Consider the following 27,664-nt stretch of genomic DNA (forward strand, 5'->3'; position numbering starts at 1 on the left):
GATGGTATAGAATTCCATTCTATGGCCTGTCATTGTATGGTGTGGTGTGGTATGGACCATCATTGTACAGAATTGTATGGTATGGGTTGTCATTGTATACTACGGTATGGGTGGTCACTCTAAGGCACGGGTACTCAAAGTACGGCCCGCGGGCCGGTGGCGGCCCGGCAAGCCTTCCGTGGCGGCCCGCGGACCTTGAGTCATCATGCCCGTGTTTTAATTTTTTTTTTTAAGAGTGTCTGCAGCAGCGCGATGAGACTCTGCTGCTCTGTGGGGGCCGGGCGATCCTAGCGATAGCGAGAGTAAAGCTGCAGGGGCCTAAGAGGTGAAATACATCAAGGCCTCATTAACATGAAAATGGTCTTTTAAAGACCTGTTAAGTGCTCGGGTGCGGCTGCGAGTGTGTGTGCGCCCCGGCAGACACACAGGCAGGGTGAGATAAGAAGGAGGGGACTTATAAACACATGCACACCTCAAAAGAAAAGCGCATTCTTTAGCTGGAAAATCACCTACTTAATCGGCACTTCTCGCTTGCTCAGTCTATTGTCCCACATTCAGGGTCTACCACGGAATGCAAGACCACCCAAGAGAAAATTACGATTTACATTTTTGTTCCAAAATAATCAGCGCTAACAAATGCTACTGCAGCTTTCAGTAACCTTCTTAGGTGTAATCGGTTTTAAACCCAAACAAGGTAATTTTGCACTTTCCCTATCCTGGATGCCTGTAAGAATTCGAATACTCTTTCATAGTCAGCAACACATTTATAGAACAGGTCAGGTTTTAGTAAGAGGGATTACAGCGTTTATTTGGTTAAAGTAGTGTGCGTACTATTGATTCAGCGTCAACTATTAATTCTATATTTGACCCTATGGCTTCCGGAAATTATGCGCTACATTTGTTTTAAAAAATATTATGTTTTTGTGGGTGTTATCTAATCACAACTCTGTTTGCGGCTGTGAGTGTGTGTGTGCCCCGGCTGACACACAGGCAGGGTGAGATGAGGGTGAGATGAGAGTGAGAGGGAGAGAAAGGGAGGGAGAGGGAGTGGGAGTGAGAGGGAGGGAAAAGGAGGGAAAGGGAGAGAGACAGAGAGAGAGGGAGGGAAAGGGAGGGAGGGAAAGGGAGGGAGACGGAGAGGGATGGAAAGGGAGGGAGACGGAGAGGGAGTGAGAGGGAGGGAACGGGAGGGAGATGGAGAGGGAGTGAGGAGAAAGAGGGAGAGAGAGAGAGAGAGGGAGTGGGACAGAGTGAGTGAGACAGAGGGAGAGAGGGAGTGATAGAGTGAGAGAGAGCGAGTGAGAGAGATTGAGAGAGAGTGAGAGGGAGTGAGAGAAAGAGAGTGAGAGGAAGTGAGACAGGGAGAGAGGGAGGGAGAGAGAGAGAGCTAGAGCGAGAGAGGGAGACCAAGAGAGAGATGTGTGTATGCCGGGTCTGGTAGCTCAGTGGACAAAGGCATCCGCTGCAGGGACCTGTGATCAACCTCATGGTCAGTTTTTTTTTTTATTGCTCTAGCCCCGCCCCCTCCCCCACTGACCCCGCCCCCACCAGTGCGGCCCTCGGACACAAACCAAACTGTAAATTTGGCCCCCGAGAGAAAGTTTGTGAGTACCCATGCTCTAAGGTGTGGCATGGTATGGCATGGCATGTCATACATGGCATAAGATGACCTGTCATACATAGTATGGTATGGCATATCATTGAATGGCATGGCCTGTCATTATATGGTATAGTTCGGATTGGTATGGTATAGTATTGTATGGGATATCATTGTATAGCATGGAATAGAATAGTATGATTTGTCATTCTGTATTATGGTGTGGCCTGTAATTGTACAGTAAGGTATGAGCTGTCATTGCATGGCATTGAAGGGAACGGGCTGGTATTGTATGTTATGGTATTGTATAGAGTGATATGGTATTTAGTTATATGGTATGGTATGGTATGGTATGGTCTACCATGGAGCAGCCTGAAGTCCTAAGGCCTGGTATGGTACTTCATAGGATATAATAGTATGGTGTAGTAAGGCCTACCTTCATGTATGTTGTGTTATTGTATGGTATGATCTGTAATTGTAGAATACTGCATGGCCTGTCATTGTATAGTATGGTGTGACCAGTCATTGTACAGTATTGTATTTTATGGCAGTTCATTGTATTATATGGACTGTGTATGGTTTGGTATATTATAGTATGTTGTAGTCCGTCATTATCTAGTGTGGTAACGTATGGTATGGCCTATCATTGTAGAGACTGGTATGATATTCCCTGTGTCTGTATAGAATGATATGGCCTGTCATTGGATAGTATGGTATGTAATGTTATGGCTTGCCATTGTATAGTATAGTATGGTCTGTCAATGGATACTGTGGTAGGAGCTGCCATTGTATAGTATGGTATGGTTTGTCATTGTATTGTATGGTATGGTACAGTCTGACATTGTAGAGTATGATATGGCCTGTCACTGTACAGTAAGACATGGTACGGTATGGCCTGTCAGTCTGTCAGTCAAGGTATCTTTATTCGACTCAATTAAAAGTCATACAAAGAAATTAAAAACATTTCATACAAGGAATTAGGAACATTTCATACATGTTAAGGTTTAATGTATGTTAAGATTTGACAATAAAATCATTTACATTAAATCAAATCTAGGCATACAAAAGGTATGGCCTGTCGTTCTATAGCATGATATTGTATGGTATGGCCGGTCATTAAATGGTATGGGTTGGTTTGTCATGGTATGGTATGGTAAGGTATAGCATTTCATTGTATGTTACGCTATTCTATGGCTTGTTATTCTATAAGATGATAGGCCAGTCATTGTACAGTATGGTAAGGCGTATTGTACTGAATGGCCTGTCAGTATGGTGTTGTATGCTACAGTATGGCTTGTTATTGCACAGTATGGTATGTCATTGTGCACTATGGCATGGTATGTCACTGTATATATAGTATGATATGGTTTTTAATTTCATGGTATGGTATGGTATGTCGTTGTGTAGAATGGTATAGTATTGCTTGTCATTGCATAGCATGGTAATCTTTGTTACAATGTACATATTAAGATACAGAAGAAAGCTCAATAAGAACGGGCAAAGAAGCACAAAAAAACAAAAAAAATCTCCAATGGCATGTTGTTTTCACACTAGAATGATTTATCCAATCTGTAATCATGCCAACATAAACCAACTTAAAACACCGAGTTTTTTGCATAAACATTTTAATTGTTCCCAAGTCATCCTATAAATCATGAAACATGCACCCTGAAAGCACTTTGTAACAAACTAAAATTGTGATTACTTAATTGTGGTAGCAGAAAGCCATTAATGTTATATTGAAATCATCGTTAAAAGCAACGCTAACAGCCTGCGCCCATTTGTTATGCTGCACCAAAGAGTTCAAAGGGAGAGGATGAAAAGTAAAAAGTAATGAACAAAGGCGAACAGAAACTGTATATGGTCCATGCTCCAGGGACAGGAAACACACAAACTGAAAATTAAGCCAAAGTGAAGTCGGCATGCGGTTACAGCAAATAAGACTGACAATGAAGAGAATGAACGGTAAACAATAGGCTGGCTCTAAGGTCCTTACGTAAAGAAAATGTCTTGCAAGCAACATTACATGTGCTGTTTCATGAGACCTAAAAAAGAGTGGACTGAGCTTCTCAACAGACATGAGACAATTTGAAACCTCTGCTGCTCTGTACTTGCAGGAGAGGTGATGAAGGCTAGGTCATTTGAGCAAGCCATGTTTGGCTAATTCTTTCTCCCATTTCACATTCTGGCACCAATGTATTCCTTAGACACATCCAGGAGAAGCGCTCTCTTTTTTGCTGTCTCCCATTGGCTGTTTCCTTATCTACTTGATAGCGATGAAGAGAAAAAAAAGAGAAAGCAAGACAGAAGAATTAAAAGAGGTATAGAAAGATGGACAGAAAGGATGAGCAATAAAGAGATGGGGAGGTACAGAAAGTATGGAAATAGAGATGTGCAGACTAAAGGGAAAGGATCTATAGAAAGACAGACCAGTTAAAGGGGACAGTGCTGTAGTGGAAGCATGGACATTGAGAGAAGGGGAAGATAAGGGATACTGAAGTGATTGTAGGAAGAAGCAGGGTACAGTGTTGGAATAGATTTTTTTTTGCTTTTGGTGTTGTAACAATGTTAAGAATTACACACTAGGTTGTGAGATAATTCCTTTATTCCGAGTCAACACGCATGCTCCTACAAAGCGTCAGAGCTCAGCTGCAAACAGATTGGCGATCAGCTGGGAACTGTCACTTCTGACAGTTATCAGCTGATGACCTCACTCCTGGTACGTGTCCTCGCAGGGACACAGGCAAGCACATCTGATAAGGTGTCCCGTAGTGGACACAAGTATATAAACACAACACATCCCCCTCCTATAGGGAGAACTGAAACCAATAAGAACCGGGAGGAGCGTAAAGCTCCGCGAACCATATATATAGTCTTTAAGTTTAGCAGGCGGTCCTAACAGTCTACCAGCCCTGCTTCTGTCCATTGGTTGTGTCAGGTCACGCACTGGGATGGCAGGCAACCTGCGCCTTGCGCCCACAGGTCTGGATGTAAAGGTTGTGCGGTCCTCATGGTTGAGTGTCCCCGTGCATATCATTATCACCCCTCTCCCCTGGGGTTGTAAGAAGTTCAATGTCAGAATCAGTGTCTGAAAAATATTGTTTTGCAAGACCTCCCTATTGCATACTAGGCTGCTCTTTAGTAGCATCAAAATGTGTGTTGTCCTCTGCCTCGTTTCCAGGATGTTTGTGGGCAGACAGTGCTGAGAAATGCCAGACTTTTCCGTCACTCAGGCGTGCAGAATTGCAGTACACTTCCCGAACGGTAAGGGGTTTGGTGTATTTTTCTTGACACTTGACGATGTGTCCACTTCTTTTCACCTTCACCGCATCTCCTGCCTTGATTGCTACCTCTTTGCATTCGTGTTTTTTGTCGTAGATACACTTGCTTCTAGATTGTGCTTGAGTCAGTCTTTCTTCCACCATCTTAGAAGACCAGTGTACCCTTCGGGCAGCCTTGACCCAGCCCATATTGTCCTTTGTGAGTGGAGTCCGTCCGCGCATGAGTTCGAATGGGCTGTGAACTGTAGACTCACATGGCGTTATCCTGTAGGCCCACACAGTTTTCATTATTTCTTTTATCCAGTTAAGTTGGTTAGAGTTTGCAATCTGAATTGTAACACGTGCTGTGAGTCAGCCTTCTTGGTGATTCTTACTTCGGGCCATTTGGTGTAGTGGTCAATAATGACAATTATGTATTGTTGTTCATTGTCATTGAGTATAGGTCCCGATTCTCTCCCATGGCATGGATGGGCACTGTATTGGATGCAGAGGTGGTTTAAATGTTACTTGTGCCTTGTCAGAGTCCACGCACAACTTACAACATCTAACCTTCCTTTCTACATCCAGGCTGACACCTGGCCACCAATACGTTCTTCACTCTGCTTTTGCTCTTAGCGATGCCCAGGTGTCCCTCATGGCATATTTCCAAAATGTTCTCCCTGATAGCCGTCGGCGGTACATATCTTCCGCTTCTCATCTTCCGCTTCTCATAAGTAGTCCTTCCTCTATTGATAATTTGTCTTTTACTTCCCAGAAGGATTTCACTTGATCACTTAACTTGTTTTTGCTTGACCAACCTTCTTTGATCATTGTTATTATCATTCCAATGTCTTTGTCTTTATCCTGTTTTTCCAACCATTCTTTCTTCGTTATTCCACTAGAGCATTCCCACAAATTTGCAATGCACGGGTCTTCAATTTCATTGATTCCAGTGTTGTTTTTAGATTCCAGTGGCATTCTGCTTAAAAAGTCTGCTACCACATTCTTTACACCTGGAACATATTGTCTCTCATACATGTAGTCCAACAGGCGCATCTAAATTCTTGCAAGACGTGGAGAAGCTGTGTGTAGGCCTTTGGTCGTGAGGACCTTCGTTAAAGGTTTGTGGTCCGTGCAGAGATTCACTTTCCTTCCCCAGATGTACTGTCGAAAATGCTTGAGGGCCCAAACACAGGCCAACGCCTCCCGTTCAATTACTGAAAATTTTTCTTCAGCTGATGTTAGCGATCTCGATGCAAACGCAATTGTGTACTCCGCTCCTTTGGCATCTTTCTGTGTTAGTACGGCCCCTATGCCTTTGTTACTTGCGTCAGTTGTCACGTAGTTTTGCAGGGTGGGATCAAATCCTTGCAAAGGTAGCGTTTTGCACATATCCTGTTTTAGGTCTTGAAAGGTATGTTCGCATTCCTCAGTCCACTCAAATTTGTTTTTTAGTTTTAATAGCGGTCTTAATGCATAAGTTTTTGTTGAAAAGTTCCTGATGAATTTTGCATAGTACTCCACCAATCCAAGAAATGACCTTACTTTGTCTTAGCTGGTGGGTACTTGTGAGTCCTTTATAGCTTGAATTAAGTCGTTCTTAGGACTGATGCCTTCACCAGTTATCCGATGGCCCAGATAGCTGACAGAATTGCGTGCAAATTTACATTTCGAATGCTCAGCAGTTAATCCTTTTTCATTCAATATGTCTAGAACGTGTTCCACCAGACTGTCATGTTCCTCTCTTGTTTCCCCATCACTAGGATATCATCCTGGAACAACAATATTCCAGTGACACCTTCAAAGACATTATTTATTAATCTTTGGAACATTGCTGCCGCAGAGGCTAATCCGAATGGAACGCGGGTGAATCTAAAACATCCAAACGGTATTACAAAGGTAGTTAATGGCTTGCTCTCACGGTGTAATTGCACCTGATGGTATGCAGATTGTAAGTCGATGGTGGTAAACCATTTGACACCCTTGGTAGTGGACAGCATCTCATTTATCTTTGGGAGTGGGTACTGTTCCACTAAGATATTTTGGTTCAGATCACGTAGGTCAATGCAGAGTCTGAGTTTCCCGTTGGGACGTTTTGCTACGACGAGAGGTGCGACCCACTCGGACGCCTCCACTCTCTCAATTATACCGTCCATTAGTAATTTGTCAAGTTGATTTCTGACCTCATCCAAATGGTATGTTCCTTGCCTTGTGTACTGTGGGTGTGGTGATGGGTTTCAATTTTATCTTATGTTGGTATCCCTTAAGTACACCCACGTTGCCACTGAATACTTTGGGGTATTTCGTTAGTATTTGACTAGCATAGTTGTCTGTGTCAGACAGACTCAGCACGGGTTCATTGCTGTTAGGATCCAACTTGATTCCCAGACTTCCCTGGTCCATCCAACCAAGTACAGATGGTCCAACATTTGAAACATAGAGTTTACATTCGGTTTCTCTACCCTTGTATATAAATTTCAGACTTCTGTAACCACGTACTTCTATAGGTTTGCAATTGAATGATTTTATTGCAATGTCTGGTTTATTGAGTCTTTCTCCAATTTTCCCTTTGAATTTGGTTTCCCAGACCTTCTCGTTCACGATGGTATAGGGTGAGCCTGAGTCTGCCACTATGTTTATTTCCACCCCACCAATTGTCATTGTACATACTGGTTTCTTTGTTTTAGCTTTTAATTTGGTTCCATTGTCTTTCTCCTGTTCATCGTCTGTGTTGAGAATGTACATGTTGATGTCTTCATCATCCTCAACATTTAACTCTTCTTCTTCATCTTCCACTGCTTTTACACGTTGGGGTTTTTCTCCTATTGCATGCTTTGTTAAAATGTCCAATTAGACCACAATATGTGCATTTTGCTTCATGGGCTGGGCACTTACAGTCATACGCCATTTGAGCAGTGCTGAGGCATCGGTAACAATATCTCCTACTCCGTGTCTCATTCCTCCTGTAAGTTTGTTTGGGGTCTTTTGGTTTCACATTCTGCTTACTAACTGTCCAACTTTTTTGATCAGACACCTTGTTGACGCTCTCACCTTCCTTCTTTACTTTATCTTCCTTTAGCACCGCTTTAGCGCATCGTCCCGTGAGTTCAGCCTTCCTCGCTATATCTATTATGTTCTGCAGAGGGTACTCTCCCTTAGCCCATAGATTATCTTGAATGTTTTCATTAGAGCCTTGCATTACGATTTGATCCCTTTATCAATTAATCGTGAAGGTGTCCAAAACAACAGTTTATTGCTAGGTCTGTTAGTGCTGATACATAGTCATCTATAGACTCATCCTTTCCTTGTTTACTGTGGAAGAACTTATACCTGTCTACCCCAACACAAACCGTCGGTTTGTAATATGCGTTTAGATCGTCAATTGCGTTGGAGAATGCATCACCCTCATTTTCTCCTCTTATTTTCTTGTTTATAGAATTATAAACTTTAATTCCTCCTGCCCCTAAGTTATGCATTAACATTTTATATTTCTTTTCAGGTTTTATTTCTGCATCTTCTTCAAGCGTGGAAATGTAGTTGAGGAAATATTCCCTCCACTCTTCCCATTTTAGCACTGGTTCACTGCCTGCGCGCAGAAATTACTCAGGGGGTGATAGGTTCCATATGCAACCAGTTGCCATGTCACTCATTGTATTTATCGTTTTATAACAGTTCTTGTGTAAATAGTAGCTGCTGTTATGTACAATGTGCAATGCTTAAACCTCTGAAAATGTTCTAGTAATAGCTTAAGTTTGCTTCTTAATGATACTTTTCCTTACAATTTTATTAATCATGCGCTGCTTCAACTTTAAAATGTAAGAATTTTTATTTCATTTATTTTTTTCGTTACCATCAGTTCCTCCGTTAGCTGATACTTGCAAATCCTTCCCTTTTAGTAGTGTAACTGACGTGCGCACTGTCCGCGTTGTCCTTTCTGGCTGGTTATTTTTTTTTATTGCTTTCAAAATGTCAAAAGCAGCACAAAGACGGGTAGCGTTGATGATTTTTATTCTATGTCTTTTTTTCCCGTGGGTTCCGTGTTGATTCTATTTCAGGACCGGAGGCTTCAGATTATGCTTCTCCATCTTTAATGAAGCTCACAGCAGCCAATGAAAATGCTTGCTTTTCATAGTAAAAACGTTAAACAACTACACATCCCATCATGACTAGCCCAAAGGCACGCCCCCCTAGTCCATAAGAGGCCTCTGCCTGCCGCCATCTTCCTCTTTCTTTGCTGCTCACAGCAAGAGCTAAGTGCACATTGTTTACTCCCTCTAGCTGTTAGCAACGATTGCACATGTCAAATGTGAATGATGTTATGTTAACTGATTGATTTTACTAAGTGTACCCATTATAATATGCTTAAAGCGCAATTTGGTCTATCGAGTTACCTTCTTGTGGGGTGATCGATACTTCAGGGAGAGTGTTGTGCAGGTTTAGCTAGCGTCGCGGCGCCTAGCGTGTTCCGATTTATTCCTCAGTGTGGCTTGATTACGCCTTGTGGCGTGGGGTAGCGGCGGTCGTTGACCGGGAGTAGACGGGCACCGGGTTTCACATTCAGGGCCTTTGTCCCGGCTGGTTTCCCCGTAGGCGCGTCTCGCGCATGCGCATCGGCGTCCCTCATAGGCCGATGACGCGTGTAGGGTCCGGGTGGCTCTCGGCCGTGGCATGCGTCCAAACGCGCTGAATTTGGGCTTGTTTCTAGTAGGATTTCAGTCACGTTTGGGCTGCACGTCACGGCGCAATCCCCAAACTGTCAAACATAGCGATTTTGAACACGGAGAGTTACCGGTGGCCCCTCTGCTCTGATAAACGCCTGTGAAGGTTGTAAAATATTGAGGCCAGTGATTAGAGTGCGCACACGCTCTGTGGACAGTGTTTTGGCCTGGGTCTTTGGCCCCTTGTGACTACAGCTTTGCTGAGGGGGTTTGTACTTTGTGGAATCCAGTGTGCTTGCAGGGCTAACCCCCCCCTTGACCCTCCTGGTGGCTGAACAGTGCTTTGGCAATTCTTCATTGACGTGCAGGACCAACCACACCTGAAATGTCGCAGTGGGGTCAGTACAATGAAGAATATGCGGAGGAGGAGGTTTATGACGGACAGCAGGAGGCTGTCCTTGAGGACAATTTAGTCATTGCATTGGACGCATCTGTGCAGTCGTCCGTCAATAGGGCTATGGAGACCACGGTCCCACAAACAGTGCAGCAAGCCCTAGCCACAGCCCTTCGCCCAATCCGGAAACAATTGGAGGGCTTTGCCAAGAGGCATGGCTATACCAAACCGCAAAAGAAGAAAGCGGAAGCTTCCACTTCCAGTCAACAGGCTGTTGACACTGCCACATGGCCTCATGCACAGGCCCTTGCTACCCTACCGGACACAGCGGATCATTCCTATTTTGGCGCCAAGGCCAAGTCCAAGCGCAGGGTCCATACAGATACTGACACGGACACGGACGCTACCACAGGCACGGATACCGATACATCGGAGGAGCAGCCTCCTCCGAAGAAGGTTCAAGTGGAGATGGCCCAGGTGCATACTCCTTTCACATTCGATCCTACGGAGATCATACACCCCAGGTCACAGGACTGGGTGCCGCCTCAGGCGGTGACGGCATACATACACGACAATCTGAGAAAGAGCTTCCCGAGGGAAGTCAGGAACCGCCTTAAATCAGAATGCCCTCGCCCGGACATCCCAGACAAAGTGGCGGAGACCCCAGAGATCGACGCAAGCCTCTTGACCTTCCTTCGGAAGTTCTCTAAAGACCCCAAACGAGGTTTGGATAGGGCATGGTCAGGCTGTCAGGACAAGATGTTGGACACAATCGGTCCTCTGGCGAAGATCTTAGAGATGGCTCTAGCGGCCAAGGAGAGTTCCACCCCTGTAGACCCGGATGTATTGGCTGGCTGGACCCAGCGTGCCATTTGCTTGCTGGGCAACGCCAACTGCGCTATTTCGTCAGAGAGGAGGAAATCCCTGCTGATGAAAATGGACAGCAACCTGACCGAGCTAGCGGATGCTGAGCCGGGACCCCTAGCAGCGGGCCAACTATTTGGAGACAAGTTTGTCAAAGACGTGTCCAAATATGTAGGGACATTTACGGCGCTGGACAAGGCGCAGTCAGGGATAAAGAGAGCTCTCAGTCAGAGAGTTTTTAACAGGGCCGGACGAGGCGGGGGCCGCTCGTCGGGCCGTGGAGGTCAGCAAGGTTCCCAAAGAGGCGATTTTGGCAGGGGAAAAAATGAATACGACTCCACCCGCGGTGGAACCTTCTACCCCTCCCGCAGGAGGTTCGACAGGAGCCGCTATCACTCCAATAACAACAGGGGGACCTTCAAGCATCAGCAGAACGCAGGTGAGAGTAACAGAGTTTACATTTCTACCTTTGGGGGGACGGACTCGGCACTGCCTAGAGCAGTGGCGGGCACTGACACAGGACGCATGGGTGCTACAAACTGTGCAGGGTTTCCGCTTGGAGTTCTATTCTCATCCCGTTCAATCGGGGCTCCCGGCGGATCTCCATTTTTCCCAACAAGATCTCAGTTTTATAGACGAAGAGATCTCAGAATTGCTGCAGAAGCGCGCGATAGCACCGGTCTGTCAAGGTCCTCGCGGTTTCTGCAGCAATATCTTTGTTATTCAGAAGAAGGGAGGCGGAAACAGATTAGTTTTGAACCTCAGGGATTTCAACCAGTTTATAACGTACAATCATTTCAAGATGGAGGGCATCCATCTTTTGACGGATCTACTGCAGGTGGGAGACTGGATGGTCCGACTGGACTTGAAAGACGCTTATCTGTCTGTGCCGATATTTCCCCCGCATCGCAGATATCTCCAATTTCGGTGGAAAGGCCAGTGGTACGAATATTTGGTTCTGCCTTTCGGACTCGCCTCGGCACCTTGGTGCTTCACCAAGGTGATGAAACCAGTGGTGGCGTACCTCAGGGAACGCGGTATTCGCCTCATAATCTATCTGGACGACATCCTGATAGTGGATCAGTGTTGTCAAGCACTCTTGCGACACCTTACTCTGACGACAAGCTTGCTTCAAAGCCTGGGCTTTGTAGTCAACACCAGGAAATCAGTCATGATACCCACTCAGGTGATAGACTTCCTGGGCTTCACGATCGATTCCAAGATAGCACAGCTAAGCCTCCCGAAGGACAAGCTGAAAGACCTGAAGAAGGAGATCAGGAGACTGTTGAACAGTCAGACAGTTTCGCTCAGGGCGATTGCGAGAGTAGTAGGAGTTTTGGCATCATCGGTGCAAGCGATATTCCCGGGCCCTCTTCATTACAGGGCTCTTCAACAGCTGAAGATCAGACACCTACGGAAGGGTCTGTCGTACTCGGACAACATTCCCCTCACAGAAGAGGTGAGGACGGAAATGCAATGGTGGCTCGGTCATGTAGACGCCTGGAACGGTCGGGCAATCTTCGGCTCTCTTCCGGAGGTAACAATAGAGTCGGACGCCAGCCGTTGGGGCTGGGGGGCTCGTTGCGGAGATATCTCTACAGGTGGCAGATGGTCTCCAGACGAGCTTTCGCTTCACATAAATTGTCTCGAACTGCTCGCGGGATCGTTCGCAGTGCGGACGTTGTCCCCGAGGCAGACATCTTGCTGTATCCTCCTGCGTTTGGACAATGTGTCAGCGGTGAGATACATCAACAAGTTGGGCGGCACGAGGTCGTCAATGCTTGTGCAGATAGCCAAGGACTTTTGGCATTACTGTCTAGAGAATCAGATATCAGTAATAGCAGAATACCTGCCGGGCCAGTCCAATCAGGTGGCGGACTGGAACTCGAGGTACCTCAGGGACTACAGCGACTGGAAGTTGCTCCCGAAGGTGTTCCAATGGCTGCAGGAGATTTGGGGTCCGTTCGAGACGGACTTGTTTGCATCCAGACTAACATATCAGGTACCCAGATTCTTCAGCTGGAGACCGGATCCCGTGGCTCTGGCAACGGATGCATTTCTCCAGAATTGGTCGGAAGGGACGCAGTATGCGTTCCCACCCTTCCTGCTGATCCCGAGGGCGATGTCTCAGGTGATCAAGCAACGGGCGGAAGTAGTGATGGTGACGCCTTGGTGGACGTCACAGTCATGGTTCCCCAAACTAATGCAGTGGAGTTGCGACCGTCCCAGACTCCTCCCGGAATCGACGACGCTATTGCTGGGCCCTCATCAGGAACAGCATCCCTTGGTACTGGAAGGCAGGCTCCAGCTGATGGCTTGGAGGCTTTCAGGGAACAGTGGCAGCTGCCAGGCCTTTCGAGCAGGACTTGTGATTTCATCAAGCAGGCCTGGGCACCATCCACGAGGAAGCGATACTCCTCGGCCTGGACGAACTGGATGGGTTGGTGCATGGAACGACATCTGGATCCCGTGGGGGCAGACTTATCCCACGTGCTGAATTTCTTAACGGACAAGGCATCCGAGGGTTTGGCCTATAGATCGGTCAATAATTTTAGGTCGGCCATCTCAGCAGGCCACGCTCGGCTGGATGGTAAGCCAGTAGGCATGCATCCACTAGTATGCAAATTGCTTAAAGGAATTAGGGTGGCTAACCCACCGAAGCCCAAGTACACTGGGTTGTGGGACGTGTCTTTGGTTTTGGAGCTCTTTAACAAATGGCCGGTTAACTCGCTTTTATCCAGAAAACAGTTGTCAGCCAAGTTAGCCATGCTACTCTGCCTCTCGGCATGCAGGAGGTCATCGGACGTTCGTGCGCTGGAAATTACAGGTAGAGTATTTACTCCAGAAGGAGTTTCTTTTTCCATTTCAGGACGCACTAAGACATTATCTCGTCATATTTCTTATAATGCTTTTCATGAGAACGATAAATTATGTGTTGTAAAATGTTTGAAAACCTATGAGGAATGTACAGCGGCTAATAGACCGCAGGGCTGTTCTCAGTTGTTGATTGCCATTCAGAAACCATTTAAAGCGGTGGCAGCTGCCACCATTGCCAGATGGCTTCGTTATATTATGGAAGAAGCAGGTGTAGATATCACCATTTTCGGTGCTCATTCAGTCAGAGGAGCCATGGCATCTAAATCATTTATGTTGGGTTCCAGCATACAGGATATCATGCGTAGCGCAGATTGGTCATCAGAATCGACCTTCAAGACATACTATTATAAGCCGGTGGGGGATATTACCTCTGTTGTTTTTAGTAAGCGTTAAACATGCATAATCTGAAGCCTCCGGTCCTGAAATAGAATCACAAATTTGCTAGCATTCGCGACAAGAATTTGCAATTCTATTAAGGACACGGAGGCGAGGATTATCCCACCCGGCATGTTATGTATAAATGCTTGCCCACCCAATGGTTATGGTGGTTACGGTCTCATATCCTTTATTGCAGGGCCAGAGAAGAAGAGTGACTGAAAGTCGACGACTGCAAGGATAATACGACCGAATAAGTTATTTTCTTCCACGTTGGAGGAGTTACCAAGTTATCTAAGTTGTTGGAGCTGTTCGCCTTCAAGAAAGAGGAAGATGGCGGCAGGCAGAGGCCTCTTATGGACTAGGGGGGCGTGCCTTTGGGCTAGTCATGATGGGATGTGTAGTTGTTTAACGTTTTTACTATGAAAAGCAAGCATTTTCATTGGCTGCTGTGAGCTTCATTAAAGATGGAGAAGCATAATCCTCGCCTCCGTGTCCTTAATAGAATTGCAAATTCTTGTCGCGAATGCTAGCAAATTTGTGACTCTTGTCGCCAGTTTTGTTAAGAATTTCACACTAGGTTGTGAGATAATTCCTTTATTCCGAGTCAACACGCATGCTCCTACAAAGCGTTGGAGCTCAGCTGCAGGGAGATTGGCGATCAGCTGGGAACTGTCACTTCTGACAGTTATCAACTGATGACCTCACTCCTGGTACGGTGTCCTCGCAGGGACAAAGGCGAGCACATCTGATAAGGTGTCCCGTAGTGGACACAAGTATATAAACACAGCAACCAACTTGTCACTTTTCAGCCATGTCAGCATCATATAAGAACAAAACAGTGATTTAGAATCGAGGAAAATCACTAGCAAACTAAGCATTGTATGTCTGTGAGGTGTTAGTGCAGAATATGGGCAAGTGTGATTACTGGTGATATGCTCGGATTCTTGTGCCGCAAGTCGGGTAGTCTGGAGAGTAAACAGCAGAGCGGAGAATCGTCATTGTCGGTCAGAGCCGAAAAAAGTCCAACTGAGTCCAGTCAAAGCGGTCTGGTGTGTGCAGGTGTCAGTGAGTGCCTGGGGCGAGACGGGAGATTTATGACTCTAGCCAGCCAAGAAGGTCTGGCACTAGGACACTGGGCACTTTAATTATTTTTCCTAGTTATATAATGCGTCTTATATCCTTTTTGGATATGGGTATATTGTCATTGGCTTAGGTATTACATACTCATGAAGTAAAACACAATTTTAAACTAAATATTGGCAAATTGTTAATTTTTTGTCCGTTAGTTTGTTGTGTTCTTGCTTGGTTTTTTTTTGCCCGATCTTTTTGTATTTTTCAATTCACTGCGTGCTCTGAATACAAAGTTGCTAATTCATAATTGCATGTTAAGTTCTACCAGGTGAAACATTGTGCTTTGATAAAAAAAATATATTGGGGCCCATGGCACCCTGGCTGCCCCTCTGGACAAACCAATTTTTTTTTTCTTTTTACTCTTCTAAAATTTGTAGCTTTGCTTTCATCTTTTCAGGATCAAAACTGGATAAGCTATTTAATCTTGCCATTATTTTTTAAAATCTCTGCAACAATTCTGCTAGTAAGTGAAGCCTACATTTGGTTAAGTACAATCTTCTTTGGCGTACTTCTCATCTTAAAAACAAATTACGAGGTATTGTATTGCAGCATGGATGGGGGAAAGAGAAGAGATCTGCTGGGATGGGCATTATCATCCAATATCTAAGTCATTATGAGATCAGTCAGTGTACTGATACTTGGGACCTGCACGGGAGGGCTATATTAAAGATTTCTGGATTGTCCAGAAGTGTGTGACATCTATTCAGTTATTCCATGGCTCTTCATTTAGTGGCCTGTTTATTCTATATACAGTACTGGTGATGGACAACTTTCATAGCAGAAATTTCTTGTTTAAATATAAGTAGTCTACGTTACAACTGACTGTTGACCGTTGCGATTATTGTTTTAGTATTATTCTGGTACAGAAATGAATATACATAACTATATAAGGCGTTGATCAATAAATAATTGTATAGAGGTAGCCAAAGAGATCCCTCATACTTCATTCAGCATTGCTCTGAAAGAGTTAAAGCTTCGGGCACATACGTCACCCTCTCGGCCAAAGTGATTGCAAATAGCAGCTGCGGTCCACGTGTGGGGGTAGGGGCAGTGTAAGATTGAGAGAAATGAACAACCAAGATGATTCACACAAACACACGTTCGAGCAAAGAAAGAAGCAGGCGCGGGCATTACCAGGTCGGCCACAGCCGTGATGCACCCCATGGATGGTGGGAGACATGATGCAGGAAATATTCAGACGGCCACCAAGGAACACCTGCCGAACTACAGAAGATAGGATTGCGAATCCTCTCTCCCCGTGGAAAGAAACCACGCCTCCACAACAAGAGCCAAACTCCGCCTCTTGCGGAAGACTGAAAGCAGTTTTCCAAAGTCAGCCGCTCCATTCACCCGGTGCACTCGTGTGAGTGTTTAGAAAGAACCAGCTGTCTGTAGACATAAACGAAGGACATCCGTTCCAAAACAGAATGAACTAATAGGAACAGGCTACAGAACGTAACAACTAGCGCGCGTACATAAATCGTGACATTTCTTAGTGGCATAATCCCGGAAGCGACACAAAATGTTGGTTTTAAATAACCTATTTTTGTTAATGCTGTAAAGAGCGTTTTCGGCATTCGTTAGAGCATAACGTTTTAAAGGAGAGAACTATTTAATATTAATTGAGACAACGTTCAGAGTATGTCAATTTGATGTGCGGGAAATGGGAGAAAAACGGATTTTCTTAGCTATGTGCGATTGTATTTCTAAGTGTACTTGCGAGTTGGCACCTTGAATCAGTCTAATATAAACCAATTTAGATTCGTATTTGTTTATATTGTGACGAACAGACGAGTGATGACTCGCTGACGAAGTCACTTTCGTAAAGGTCCGAGTTATCAAAAAGAAACTTTTTTTCAAACAAGAAGCAGGCTGTCATTGAAGTCGTACATAACCATGAATAAAGTGAGTGACACTCGCTCGCCAGTGAAATGGAAAACGGACAACGCGATTCATGTAGCGTATGAGCGCGACCACCTTTAAGTGGTGCATACCGTCGCACATCGGAACGGCTAAAGTATGTAGTAAAGAATAAGTCAGTATAAAGGTAGGCAATGTGTGATAAAAGGTGATTATTTTTCTTTTCGCTTTCCATAGATCAATGCAGGAATAGTGTATGTTAAAAGTATCTGTCACATTGTATCTAATGACCAAAAGGCTATAATACATATGCTGAATCTCTCATCATCCAAAATACCTTTATACGCTACTAGGAAGCCAAATATATTGTCGCTACGTGGACACGAAAACGCAGGCGGAAACAGAGTAGCAGATACCCGCCCCTGTGCGTACGTCACTGGGAGACGCAGAGGCAGGGCCAGGGAGGCAGACGAGCCCCCAGCTGTAGAAAGGGGCCGTGGAGCCCGAGGACATCATGCAGCCCCCTGCATACCCACCTCACAACGGGGACTTCACCTTCGTGTCATCAGCAGAGGCAGCAGGTGAGGAGAGCTCAGTACCTACTACCAGGGAACCATTTCCAACCAGGCAGTTGTGCGAGAAGCAGCGCCCCCGGCCTTTTGCCTGTTTTAAAGTTCTTCTTTGTACTATTTGTTATATTTACATTTCTCGCGCAGTCTACTGTCTAGCTTATAAGACTCATATTAAACGATTTATGGACGTAACATGAGGATTGCGGCCTGGACTTTCGTTTCCGAAACACACTACTGGTGTGGAGCTAGGTTTGTTAGAGTACGGCGGTGTCAGATCTGTCCTCGGGTGACTGTCAGTGATTGCAACGCAGGTAGTTGTAATTGCCTTCCTTGTGGAAACCAGTAAAGGTTTTATGTCTGACAGCAAAGCCCTAACAACTGTAATGTCACCGTTTACTCTATTCAATAATAAATATACACAATGCAGTAGGTCTGTACACCACTACTTGCCTGCTAATCACGGGGTGTACTAGCGTTTGTAAATAACTGATGCGAATGGCACCTTTTCCAAGTCTCATAAGTAAACAAGCAGGGGGTTGAGATCAGCGGTCGAATATAAAGGTTATGGTAACTGCAATGGTGAGTACGACGGCGGAGGACTCGGGAAGGGAGGTCAGAGATGTGGCTAAAATAACAAAATGCACTGTATGTAATTATATTCTAGGCATTTCGTTTACAGCTTGCAGGTAACTATATAAAATGAGTAATAGACACAAGTAAAACTGTGGTAAATACATTGTTCTGGTAGGAAAGCGTGGTTTATTAATGCAATAACATCAGATGTCTGTCCGTGTAACTAGAGGGTCACTGATTGAGTACTTGAAGATGTACTGGGGAATAATGAAATGTATTTATGGTGCAAGGAGGTCCCAGCCTGTAACAGAAAACCCTGAATATAGCTCATTTAAAAAAATAAATTCCACACAATATAAGAGGTTGCCAAAGTTTAAATCTAATTGCACACAGTATAAAATAGGCTGTATACATATCAGAGAGGCTCCCACAAAATGAGCAGAATTATTCTAAGTGCGTTGAATATATATATTTTATAGTTGTGCAGAATCAGACTGTACCAAACATTTTTTACGTCTCGCCTTTGAATTCCACTGTAGGCTTCTCACCAGACTATTATGGTTTTCCCAAAAAGAGATACATATTATGCAAACATAGAGTCCCTCTTTTAATGTGTGGATATTAATATCGTTGCATTTCACAATATCACAGGCTATTGTTTTCCCCAAAAATCATAGATAAACTGCAAACATAGAACCCCTCTTATAATGTATAGTCGTTGAGACTGTTGATGTTCCACTTCATCACAGTGAAGGCTGCCATCAGGTTTGTAATGTTGTACGTGTATGTTGTAGGGGTTTTGTGAGCAGCCCTATCTCCATACCGTTGTCTTGGTGTCCTGGGAGCCGCGGGTAAGTGATGCTTTGTCCTAGGAAATGAAAGCACCTTGTGGAAGTATAGAAGAAAAACCGTTTGGAAAGGGGGATGTGTAGATCAAAATGACAATTTTTGAAAACCTTTTCTGGAGGTTTTGTTTTCAGTCTACCGTGGATGGACAGGGATTTTATATTCCAACATTCCGCGGAGCCCAGCAAAATTGGAAAAACAAGTGCACTTGCTTCCCTCCCCCCCAATGTGGGCCAGGTCCAGGGGGGGAGGGGAGCCTTTTATATTAAGGGTGAAGGTAGCACACGTGGCCCCCCTCCACAGGCCCATTTCAGCCCTGGGGACCCCATACCTCCGGACCCGGCCTTAAAACATATAAGGAAGGGGTGCCACATTCGGCCTCAGGACTCTATCTCCACGGGTCCAGCAGTGCATATGAAAGTGAGTGGGACCGAACGGCCCCCTCCCAGAGATATTAATGGCCCTTGGGACCCCTCTGTGTCCCAGGATGCCTACCCCTGGGACATTGCGTGTTTGTTGTCGCTAGGCGGGAGCAATTTTTAATCTCCTGCCAAGTGAGAGCAAACACTAAGTCCGCTCCCAGCAGGCAGGAGCTTGTAAAATGCTCCCGCCTGCTGGGAGCAGACTTTTCGGGCAGTAGATGAAAAAGATTGCTCCCACCCGCAGGGAGCAGTATTTTTTGCTGTTCCCAGCGGGCAGGAGCAATGCTGACTCCCAGTCGAGGTGGGCAGCTGGCAGGGGCATTGGGGCTTCCCCCGCAGCCTCTCACCGAACCCATTACTGGCAGGGCCCCTGGGGATGGGGTCCACGCGGCCGAAAGTGGCCTTGGGGAGGGGGTTGTGCACCCTCTCCCTTCCATAATGAGTTGGGCCCTGGGGGATGGGACCCAGGGGCCAAAATAAGTCCAGGGGGGTCTGAGGGTCCACCTCCTTATTGATAATATGGCCAGGCCCTGGGAGATAGGGTCCCCCAGGGCTGGGAAAGGCCCAGGGAAGGTTTCCACGGGGCCCTCTCTCCCCATTTATTAATTACATAGGCCCCGGGGGTGGGGTCCCTGGGGCCAATATTTGCCCAGGAAGGGGGGCTGCGTCTCCCCCCCCCCCCCCCCCACCCTTTTCAATATGCAGCTTGTGCCCTGTGGGCTTTAGCACATCTACCATTTACTGTCCGGGACTCAGGGAATGTGGTCCCCGGGGCCAATATTGGCCTGGGAAGGGGGGTTATGTGCCCCATCTCCCCCTTCAGACAGGTCCCGGGCCCCAGGAGATGGGGTCACCAGGACTGAAATCTCCCAGGGAGGGGGGGCTGCATGACCACCTTCCCATTTATAATAAGGCTGGGCCCTGAGAGATGGGGTTCCCGGGGCAAAATACGGCCCAGGGAGGGGGGCCACAAACCTGCCTCGCTTAAAAAAAATATAAAGTGGTGGGCTCCAGGAGATGGGGTCCCCAGGGCTGAATTAGGCCAGGGGAGCGGGCTGCATGACCCCCTCACAGGTGGGCTGCCTTTGGGGGATTGGCCATAGGGCCTGGCTGCAGGAAGCTAACCCCCTCCACGCACGACCTTTGACTGTGCGCGGTGTGACAGCTGCATGCAGAGAGTTGGCTGCATACAGCGGGTTGGGCGCAGGTCCTCGGTGGCCGGGCATAGGTCCTGGGTGGCCAACACCCTGCTGTGTTAAAAGAAACAGTAGAAATTAACTGAAAAAGCCAAAGGTTACAGGGACGTTATAGTTAGACAATAGTATTTAAAAGCCTTAGAAATTCACTAAAAACACAGGTTACAGGGATGTTATAGTTGGGGCCAGGGTTCACACACACAAAACCATAGAAATTCAGCATTTGGAGATCTCTCAAGAAACTATAACTCATGCCCTAAGGTAACTATAACTCGTGCTCTCGCCATGCACTGCTTATTACTCCACACATTGCATCACTGATAACATCTTCTATGACATCATTTATAATATCAATGCAACGTGCTGTAAAATTATTGAGGATAAAACTTTGCATAGTGGGAGCGCGAGTTATAGTTACCTTAGGGCACAAGTTCTACTTTCTTGCGATAAATAAAACTGCTGAATTTCTATGTTTTTTTGTGTGTAAATTCTGAACCTAACGATAGCAGCCCAGTTACTTTTTTTTTGTGTGAATATATATATATATATATATATATATATATATATATATATATATATAAATACCCACCGCATAACTTTAGTTTTCATTGTTTTTAAACTAATTTAGTTATGTAATTGTTTATTAATAAATATTTGCTTATAAATATATAGGTGTAAAAACCACAGTTGATGGACAGAATGCAGAACAATGTCATACATTCACCCCAGTACATAGATCTCGGCCTAAATCCATCGTGTTTTTGCACTCCACACCACCCCAGTTCAGACAAGGCCATATGCAAATCAGTCTGACCCTGTGCCACATGGGAACAGTCCAGCCCGAACTGCCAAGCCATGCCTTCCCTGGACCGGAAAGAAGCTTCCGAGGACCGGTTTCTGGCATTCCAGCCGTCTTCAGCCCGGCTTGCTTGAATCCAGCGGTGTGGAGAGCATGGGACGTACGTCTGAGCATACCCATCCCACTCGGGGTGACAAATGCAAAAATAACAGTTGATGGACAGAATGCAGAACCATGTCAACTGTGGTTTTTTGCATATAAATATATAGGGACATAGAAACATGGATCTCTCTATGCATATCTGTTCATGTGTATATATACTAAGAATAGAGCAATTGCTATACAAAATACAGACCTAAATAGCTCCACATAAGTACATGCCCATAATGTAGTGTGTATGCATGGACATGTATATATGTGTGTAAAGTTGTAAATGTACATGTATTGAATATATACATATACAATAGAGCACGAAATAGATAAATATACATTTAGTAGGGAGTTATCTTCAATGATCCATGACATTTGAGTGAACACTGTTCTTCCTAGAGGTTTGTCCAGGAATGGTCTGTTTGCTATAGGTCTGTAGTTGTTGGGGTCGTGAGGGTTCATACTTTGTGTGTGTTACAGGCATCCGCGGCCACTGCAGGTAAGAGCGGTGGTGGGGGGAGGGCAGCTGGGGGGGATTTCGAGAAACGACCACAAGGGAAAATTAATGATTTAATTTTCCCTTGTGGTCGTCTCTCGAAATCCCCCCCAGCCGGCTCCAATGCTCTTACCTGCAGCTGCTGCGGCTCATTACAGGTCATATTATGGCTTACCGTGAAATAGATGGGCTTGAAACACGCTCATTCCATGCCATTGTTTGACTTTCCGTATTACTCTCATTAGCCTGCAGCTTATTGGTGCCCTAACTTTTCAATCTTGTATTTATTATTACCATGGAGTATTCCCTCTTTACTATTGCTCGGATTGGTTTGCATCTCTGCTTCCATTGCTTGCTCTTCAAAACACTATTTTTATGGTCTGGCTTGACAGCACCACTGTTGCCAGGCCATTTTGTGTGCATCGCTATAGAGGGGCTTTGGTTTTGCCCTCATGTTGGGAGCCAGGAGTACATGTTTTGATTGGGCATGAGTGGTGTTCTTCCATGCACAGCTGTGATCATTTTGTTTATCCAGTTGCCTAAGCTTGGGCTTTCAGGGGCACAGACATGACATTCGGATGCTATTAAAGTGTTTTAGATAACTAGATAATTCATGTTGTCTCTCTTTGGTAGCAGCACATATGGAGTAGGGCATTCATTAACCTACATGGATTTTTTTTACGTCTGGTTTGACAGTGCAACTGTCCCCTCGTATTTTAGCCTGTACCAAACTATTCTACAGTTCTCTGCTTCCACACAAATACATGTCTATTCCCATGCGATTTACTTGTAATGCTTCTCGTTACCATACAACATTTGTTTAAAGCCAGACCTATTGGCATTGACAAATTGACAATACTGTTTTCTTTAGTGGTTAAGCACTCCATGAGAGTGCATATGTTTTGCTGTGTTCTTTTTGTACTTCTTCCATCCTACAGTCCATATTGCTCTTTCTCTCAGCTCCACTGCCCCTGTGCCCCCACCTCCCCTCTGTGTTTTCCCACAACTTTGTTGCTCCCCCATCCCTCCTGTCCTCCCCTTTATTTCTTCTTAGTTCATCCTGTCCTTGCTTCGTCGCCTTACCCCAAGTTGCTTGGTCGTACCCACCAGCCCTACTCCTTTTTGCTTCGTCATCCACACCACTCTCCCCCATCTAGATGAAACTGTTTACTGTTGATATGTCCCGCACTGAAGGTAATTGAGTGCAAGTTCAGAAATATAAAAGTGGCCCAGAGTTTCATATTACCTCAGACAGAGAGCATTTGGGCAGTCATAACGCACTGAATGGATAGGAATTCGATATGTAGGCACAGGTTGAATTCATACACTTATTGAAGACGCTTTAACGTAATTTGTGGTACCCCTGTCATTTTAATATGTGGGTGTGTAGGAAAGTAGGATCTGTGTGTAGGAAAGTAGGATCTCCTTCCATGGTTAGCCCCACTTTTTGCCTGATGCTAAGCTGTTTTTCACTTGTCTGACTGGGATCCTGCTAATCAGGACCCCAGTCTATCAGCTTTCTCCCTAAACTGTTGTGTTCAGTACTTGGGTACATCCCAGATTGGCTACTGTGGTACCCTTAGACGTCCCTAGTATATGGTACTAAGGTACCACGGGCATAGTACCCCAGAGGTCTCCCATGAAATGAAATGAAAATAGATTTCTTAAGCGCATGGCTGCCCAAGAGCGTCCCAGCGCTAGTACACACCACAAGCTTCCATGATCCTCAAACAGCAGACTCATACTCCTCGTGGAAAAAGGAATGTCTTTAGAGATTTCCGAAACTTCTGGAGGCAGGGTTCCAGGCGGAGGGCAGCAGGAAGATCATTCCAGGTCTTGGCAACATTCACAGAGAACCTCCGACCTCCTGAACGTGCTCTCCTCACTCTGGGGATGGTCAATAAATTGCTCCCGTCAGAGCGGAGGGCACGGGTGGATTTGTAGGGGCATATAAGGTCCCTGAGGATAGGGGGGCCCATTCCCTGGAGAGACTTAAAGGCGATGGAAAGGGCCTTGAATTTAATTCTCTCACGGATGGGGAGCCAATGGAGAGCTCTGAGAGCGGGTTTGGCCGAAGTTCTTTTCGCCGTGCCGCCGCATTTTGTACTCGCTGAAGGGAGTTAATGGCTGATTCAGGGGCACCGAGCAGCAAGGCGTTGCTATAGTCCAACCTAGACAGTATTAGCCCCTGGATCAAAAGTTTCCTAGAGCTAAAGGGAAGAAGAGGCAACACCTTCCGGACAGGGCGTAACAGACCATAGCAGATCCCTGCCACTTTCTTAGTTTGTACTCTGAACGTCAGGTCGGGCTCCAGCCATACCCCCAGGCTCTTAATCTCATTCTTGGGTTGGGGCGCCTCCCCCAGACAGGGGGGCCACATGGTTTTGGGAAGGGAGGTGGAGAGGTTACCCAACATCATAAGTTCCGTTTTGGACCCGTTGAGTTTAAGCCGTGATTCTGTCATCCACGCCATGATACCTGTCAGACAGCACCCGAATCTTTCTGCCGCATTTTCATGGTGGGATAGCGAGACGACAAGCTGGGTGTCGTCCGCATAGGTCACTATTTTCACCCCGAAAGGTGAAACCACATCCTCCAGTGGGGCCATATAGATATTAAAAAGAGTCGGGCTCAACGAGGAGCCCTGCGGGACTCCGCACTGGAGGGGGATCGACTCGGAGAGGTTCGTGCCATCGTAGACCTGGTAGGACCGACCATTCAGAAAGGAAGTCATCCAGCTTAGAGCCTGGCCGGATATTCCCATCCTAGTAAGGCGCTGAATGAGGATACCATGGTTGACAGTATCAAATGCCGCGCTGAGGTCAAGTAGCAGCACTACTGATTCCTTTTAGGAAGCTTTCGTCTCACAACCTTTATCATTTTTCTGCTTTGGATGCACCTGATAAAATCCTGTATTGAGCATCGCTGATCTATTTTAAACAGCACCACCGTCTTCTCTCGGGAAGTGTCTGTCTTAGAACCTCAATTTTTTTCCAGGGACATCAACTGTAACTGTAAATGCTTAAAGCTCAAGTCCTGATGATGGTCTTATGAAATCATCTCCAAAAGACAGAAACGTCGACTACTGAGTCTAATTCTGCCTGATATTTATTAACCACTATTGATTTTCATTTATTCTTGATTTGAAATCATTGTGTTCATTTGCTAGCAGCATAGACTCTTTTTGTGATATATCATAGGAACATATAAAACGCTCCCTTTTTATATCCCAAATGCATTTTTTTTTGTACCCTATCTGTACTACCGATTTAATTTTCCTGTTACAAAGAAAATAACAATCTTTTGATTCATAAATACTTATTGTATTTTTTGACGTCTTTAATGTGTTAGTGTGGTAACACTATTGATGTGTATCTGTGAAACTTCATTCAGCCACTAATTTTTAGTCGTGTGGGTACCTTATTCATTATAGTTCCCCTCTGTGCTGTAACTGAGAATTCCTAACAAACAAACCCCTTGCTGGCCCAAATTTGAAACGTGTTAATTGCCCAAGCCCGCAAGGGTATATTGAGTTGCTCACCTTATTCAAAATTTTGCATAAACAGCCAATCGGATTCATGTTCCAAATGCTCACTGTATGGGTGCTCAACAAGCATGGCCAGGCCTCCATTTAAAAGAAATATCCATCTTAATAGCCTGAACACTTCTTTCGCAGTGAGCGAAAATAGGTTGGAGCCCCCTCAAATTAAGAAGTTAGCTGGCTGTTTAGAGTTTTTTCCAAAGTGGTTGCTGTAACATGTAAACAGATGTAACTTTCAATACTATGAGCATTCTAATCACGGTGAGACACTGTCCACACAGTAGCTCTCATATTAACATAACATATTTTGGGGTTAGAATATTGGTATGATCATTTCTTTCTCCTACCCAGATTCAAGACTTGGGTAAATGTGTCTGATTGGATCCACTATATTGAGAACCTCTGTCTTTAACCTCCTAAGGGACTACTTTACTTTCAGAAGACCTCTTTTGTGTAATATTGTCATGTTATAAGTAAAAACGTTTCTCCCAAAGCAAAGAGGTTACATTGGCGGTCTGTCCTCACTTTTGAAATATTAATTAACAAAATATGGTTCCAGTACCTTTACACTGGATCTCTACCACCTGGCAAAATTAACTTGTTTGAAAAAATAGCTTAAAAACTCTTCTTTTCTGTTAAATAGCTAGTAGATGCTTTTAAGACTGCCTGAACTAAGATGCTCTAGCACGTGTGCTTTACTTTAAATAAAATGAATGACTCACTATATTTAGAACTACTCTTAACATAAGGCCATTTTCACTATCATCCTGGTGTGAGCTGAAGTAAATGAGGCTTGAGTAGATACCAATTTGATCATTGTCCAAATGCTATTAGGTGACTAGGTCACAACTTCAGCCCCTGATTCTAAACCATGTGCCAAAAATACTGAAGTATATAAAAAAAAAGTGATGGATGGATGCTTGAATTAATGTCTGCCGCTGGTAATTAGCGCGATAGCTACCCTTAGGCGTCCTAGCGCTGCAGCAATCACGCTTATTGCAAAACAGTTGAGAGCTATTCTGGTTTATTAACCCCTTTGGTGCTGATGACGGCTCCCGGTCGTCATCAGTTACGGTGGGCGTGTGCTGATGACGGCCGGGAGCCGTCATGACCACACCCCCGATCGGAATGTGCCGCACAGGCGCAGAATTCCGGCCGCGGTGGAGGGGTTAAAAAGCAAGTTTTCAGGAGTTTACGGAAGTTCAGTAGTTTGGGCTCCGATCTGAGTTGACGAGGGAGGGAGTTCCAGAGCTTGGCGAGATTGTGGGAGAATGAACGCCCTCCACACCTGGCTCTCTTAAATCTGGATATTACAGCCAGGAAGGAGGATCCAGATCTTAGCTGTCTAGTTGGATGGTAGGCGGTTATCAGGGGTTGGTTGATGATAGCGCTTGTTCTCCAGAAGGATCGATGTGCAATGCACATTGCCTTAAATTCGATCCTTGCCCTCACTGGGAGCCAGTGGAGGTCCTTCAGTCTGGGTTTGACTTGGACTTGGCGGGGAATTTGGAGGAGGGTTCTAGCTGCACAATTCTGGATAATTTGCAGCTTGTTTAGAGTAGTCTGGGGTGCCCCTAGATACAGGGCGTTCCCAAAGTCTAGACGAGACAAGATCAGACCCTGTACCATTATCTGTCTCGCGTGGAAAGGTAACGGGGGAAGGATTTTACGCAGAAGTCTTAGCAGGCCAAAACAGGTGGATGATAGTTTGGTCGCTTGATGGTTGAAATTAAGTTACTTGCCTAGACAGATGCCCAGGCTTTTGATCGAGTCTTTAGGTGCAGGGGCTGGTCCCAGGCAGGGGGGCCAGAGTGGGTCAATGATGTTGTTGATGGGGTTGCCAAGGAGCATGAGCTCCGTTTTGTCCCCATTTAATTTAAGGCAGGAAGATGTCCTCCATTCGGTGACTGCTTCCATGCAGTTCTTCGGGTTGTAGGGTGCGGTTTGTGGGGGATTGAGAGCCACCACTAGCTGAGTGTCGTTCGCATAGGTGATGATTTTTACTCTGAAGAGGCAGACGATCTCGGCTAGGGGGCTCATGTATATGCTA

The 27,664-nt window shown here is 45.5% G+C and overlaps 2 protein-coding genes across 2 annotated transcripts in view; one reads left to right on the forward strand and one right to left on the reverse strand.

The window, feature by feature from the left end:
- The window catches only part of MTR (5-methyltetrahydrofolate-homocysteine methyltransferase), a 585,842-nt gene extending 569,304 nt beyond the window's left edge, over window positions 1-16,538 (reverse strand). The window contains exon 1 of the mRNA XM_086926839.1: window positions 16,294-16,538. Coding sequence (XP_086782965.1) covers window positions 16,294-16,339 — 46 coding nt within the window. The 5' untranslated portion in view covers window positions 16,340-16,538. The remainder of the gene's footprint in view (window positions 1-16,293) is intronic.
- A 539-nt stretch (window positions 16,539-17,077) lies between these two features.
- The window catches only part of YIPF4 (Yip1 domain family member 4), a 157,033-nt gene continuing 146,446 nt past the window's right edge, over window positions 17,078-27,664 (forward strand). Inside the window, exons 1-2 of the mRNA XM_086926840.1 lie at window positions 17,078-17,206; window positions 17,373-17,600. Coding sequence (XP_086782966.1) covers window positions 17,534-17,600 — 67 coding nt within the window. The 5' untranslated portion in view covers window positions 17,078-17,206; window positions 17,373-17,533. The remainder of the gene's footprint in view (window positions 17,207-17,372; window positions 17,601-27,664) is intronic.

This window comes from Lissotriton vulgaris, chromosome 6, assembly GCF_964263255.1.
Source record: "Lissotriton vulgaris chromosome 6, aLisVul1.2, whole genome shotgun sequence".
In the NCBI taxonomy this organism is placed as follows: domain Eukaryota; kingdom Metazoa; phylum Chordata; class Amphibia; order Caudata; family Salamandridae; genus Lissotriton; species Lissotriton vulgaris.